The sequence below is a fragment of the Electrona antarctica genome, assembly GCF_951216825.1.
Source record: "Electrona antarctica genome assembly, chromosome: 12".
In the NCBI taxonomy this organism is placed as follows: domain Eukaryota; kingdom Metazoa; phylum Chordata; class Actinopteri; order Myctophiformes; family Myctophidae; genus Electrona; species Electrona antarctica.
Genome location: NC_136793.1, coordinates 18,145,977 through 18,150,107, shown reverse-complemented (window position 1 = coordinate 18,150,107; position 4,131 = coordinate 18,145,977). Strand labels below are relative to the sequence as shown.

Genomic DNA, 4,131 nt, shown 5'->3' with positions numbered 1-4,131 from the left:
CTTTGAAGAAAAGTTATTTCGGCCGCTTGTATTCGCGACCTTATTCTTTCGGTCATGACCCACACTTCGTGACCATAGGTGAGAGTAGGAACGAAGATTGCTCGGTAGACAGAGAGCTTTGCCTTCTGGCTCAACTCTCTTTTCGTCACAACAGTGTGGTACAGCGACTGCAATACCGCCCCTGCTGCTCCGATTCTCCGTCCTCCCCTCACTCGTGAACAAGACCCCGAGATACTTGAACTCCTTCACCTGGGGTTTAGCTCAAGGAGTGTTTTTCGTGCAAAACTAATGCTTGGAATGGGTTTAGACTCATGAAAACCCCCTAGTTTGACACATCACATGCTTCTTAAAGCATACAGGTAATTAAATTTAGATTTTGTTTTGCCTTGTAGGTTTTTAATGGTACTCCAACTTTCAACGCCTGAATTTTCCATGATCCAAAATGTTTATAATTCTCTGTTAGTTGGATCACCCTAAGGATCATAAATAAAAATCACACCCATGTGAACTGAGTGGTGTAAGGTCTTATATAGACTGATCAGCTGTGGTCTGACGTAATGTCTGACGTAATGACATCACACCGGTGTGAACTGGGTGACCATAGCAACCATGCTCATTTTTTGACACGTAAACTAACAAAGCCAGTTGTAGGAGTGGTTTACACCACTCAAAAACCTTGAACGATTGCAATTTCTTTTGGGTCAAATCTTACATTGACTGGCCTACACTCAATAGTAGTATTCCATTCTTTTGTTCTTGCTTACTGTAAGACTATGGAATGGAATCCAGGCTAGTCTATGATGTCAATAAACACAATTATGTCATATTATATTGACGTCTTTAGGGTAACAACTCTCTGGCCTGAGATGGCAAAGCTCATGTTTCTGATGACCAAACTACTTAATCCAAAAAAGGCGTAAAAACGTTGAAAACACTGTACACGGAACATGTTTTTGTAGAATGACTCCTATATTTGGAAAGAATTATGTCATACTTGATGCGATATTATGTACGCAGGTATATTTAAGAAGTCCACTCACAATATTTCTGTTAGTTCTCATAATCCAGCCTTGGTTTCTGTCTGAGTTAATAATCTTCTGATTTAGTAGCAGTTAGAACTAAGGAACTAAGGAACTATGGGGAAGGAGAAGGCTCACATTAACATTGTGGTCATTGGCCATGTCGACTCCGGCAAGTCCACCACCACCGGCCACTTGATCTACAAGTGCGGAGGCATCGACCAGAGAACCCTTGAAAAGTTCGAGAAGGAGGCCAGCGAGATCGGCAGGGGCTCCTTCAAATACGCCTGGGTGCTGGACAAGCTGAAGTCAGAGCGCGAGCGTGGCATCACCATCGACATCGCTCTGTGGAAGTTCGATACCAGCAAGTACTCGGTCACCATCATCGATGCCCCCGGGCACCGGGACTTCATCAAGAACATGATCACTGGGACCTCCCAGGCCGACTGCGCCGTGCTGATCGTCACGGCCGGCAAGGGCGAGTTCGAGGCCGGAATCTCAAAGGAGGGACAGACCCGCGAGCACATCATGCTAGCCTACACCCTGGGAGTGAAGCAGCTTATCGTCGCCGTCAACAAAATGGACAGCTCTGAGCCGCCGTACAGCCAGCCGCGCTTTGAGGAGATCACCAAGGAAGTGTCCGCCTACATCAAGAAGGTCGGCTACGCACCCGCCACCGTGCCCTTCGTGCCCATCTCCGGCTGGGTTGGGGACAACATGGTGGAGCCCAGCACCAACATGAGCTGGTTCAAGGGCTGGAAGGTCGACCGCAAGGACGGCAGCAGCGCCAATGGAATCACCCTGGTCGAGGCCCTGGACGCCTTCGAGCCCCCCATCCGTCCCGTCGGCCGACCCCTTCGCCTGCCTCTGCAGGACGTCTACAAGATCGGCGGCATCGGAACAGTCCCTGTGGGGCGCGTGGAGACCGGCGTCCTGAAACCCGGCATGGTCGTCACCTTCGCCCCTGTCAACATCTCCACTGAAGTAAAGTCCGTGGAGATGCACCACCAGAGCCTGGTTGAGGCAGGGCCCGGTGACAACGTGGGCTTCAACATCAAGAACGTCTCCGTCAAGGACATCCGCCGTGGAAACGTGGCTGGGGACAGCAAGAATGACCCGCCCATGCAGGCCGCTTCCTTCACCGCCCGCGTCTCCATCCTCAACCACCCGGGGCAGATCACCAAGGGCTACACACCCGTGCTCGACTGCCACACGGCCCACATCGCCTGCAAGTTCAGCGAGCTCCAGGCGAAGCTTGACAAGCGCTCCGGCAAGAAGATTGAGGACAACCCCCCGGCGCTGAAGTCTGCCGATGCCGCCATCGTCGAGCTCATCCCCCAGAAGCCCATGTGCGTGGAGGTCTTCAAGGAGTACGCTCCCCTTGGACGTTTCGCAGTGCGTGACATGAAGCAGACCGTGGCCGTCGGTGTCATCCTGTCTGTGGACAAGAGGGTCGGCGGCACCGCCAAGGTGACAAAGTCTGCAGTCAAGGCACAGAAGACTAAGTGAGTTCTGCTCATGCTACAGCGCCCCCTCTGGTTGGAGGGTCTGCAGCAACACCAAGATTCACATAGAAATAACCTGAGCTCCTTTGGGATTTTTTTTTACCCCATATCATATATAAAGGACCCGCAGTTATGGACCATCTGAGTGAAGCTGGAACGGAATTCCCCCTCAGATGGTTGTAATGAGGGGACATGCATTTCATGCTGAAATCTTTTCCCTGCACAGGAGGGGAACCCAACATATCTTACAACACTGGCATTGTCTTCCGCTGAATCTACAATTTAAGTTGAAGCAGAATTGGTTTTAGAACTGTTCCTTGATGTTGATGCCACAAATTGGAATTGAAAAAGCTGCTGGTGTGACTAGTGAAGTAAAATAAATAAATAATAATAAATAAAAACAATAATAAAAAGGAACATAAAATGAAAATATAATAATAATTGTAATAATAATAACATCAGTTGCCCGAATATGGAGCCCAAGTCCACACTGGCCCGAGGCATGGTGGGTTACTCTACTCCCCCTCAGAATCATAAAAAAATAAATAAAAAAAAGATTGAAATGCGTTGAGTGAGTGCATCCAGGCGACTTTGAATGAGGCCTGAAGAAAACATAATCCCATGAAGAACGAGACCAGAAAAATAACATTAAATAACTTTAAACTGCACCAGGTCAGGAACATTTGTGATGTTTGGACAAAATATGTAGGAGTAATATAAACATGTTTTTTTTTTTTTTTTTGCAAAAATGTGCCTCCTGTTGGCACTATAATAGGGCAATGTTAAACAGGTGGCATTAATTGAGGAAATAATTGTTCCTCAAAGTAGTGGAAATGTGTGTGAAAAGTTTCACAGCAATTGGGTGCTGTGTTGATTTGATGCATTTTGTTCAAAACGGGCCACACCTGCAAACTTTAGATGTCAATCTTGGCCAACCATGATAGAATATAAAAATCACACAGATCCGTCTGGACTACAAAGATCATATGTAGCAATTTGTGTGATATTTGGATAAAATCTGAAGGACTAATATAAAAACATAAATTGGCCTCCTGGTGGCGCTATAAAAGGCAGATGAGAAATGCACGGCAAAAAAAAAATGTGTGCAAACAAAGTTTAAGAGAATAATAATAAAAATCACAGTCACCCCTGGAGTGAGGGGTCCTTGGCAAAACGCAATATATCGAATATCATGTTATCAAGGACCTAATATCACCACTGATATCGTATCGTGAGGTATACCCATATCGTCCCACCCCTAGTAAGTGGCCTTACTTACCCCTTTTGAAAAAATAAATAAAAATGAATCATCCTAGCATAATCATAAGACCTGATGATATTAGGCAGGGGGGAAACAAATCATAGTACTCCGTCTGTAAGATCTCTTCCATGAAGTAGTATGTGAGGCCGGCCAGACCCAGACATACTGTAGGTAGCCCTCGTAGATGGGCACTGTGTGGTCACACCATCACCGGAGTCCATGACCATATGGGCACTGTGTGGTCACACCATCACCGGAGTCCATGACCATATGGGCACTGTGTGGTCACACCATCACCGGAGTCCATGACCATATGCCAGTGGTACAACCTGGTCACACCATCACC

General features: G+C 47.1%; 1 protein-coding gene across 1 annotated transcript; it reads left to right on the top strand.

The window, feature by feature from the left end:
- Window positions 1-1,136: 1,136 nt before the first annotated feature.
- On the top strand, window positions 1,137-2,528 carry LOC306933457 (elongation factor 1-alpha-like; the record flags this gene model as incomplete). Its single annotated transcript, XM_079515691.1, has 1 exon — window positions 1,137-2,528. The coding sequence occupies one exon, from the start codon at window positions 1,137-1,139 to the stop codon at window positions 2,526-2,528; it is 1,392 nt and encodes a 463-aa protein (XP_079371817.1).
- Between the last annotated feature and the right edge of the window lie 1,603 nt (window positions 2,529-4,131).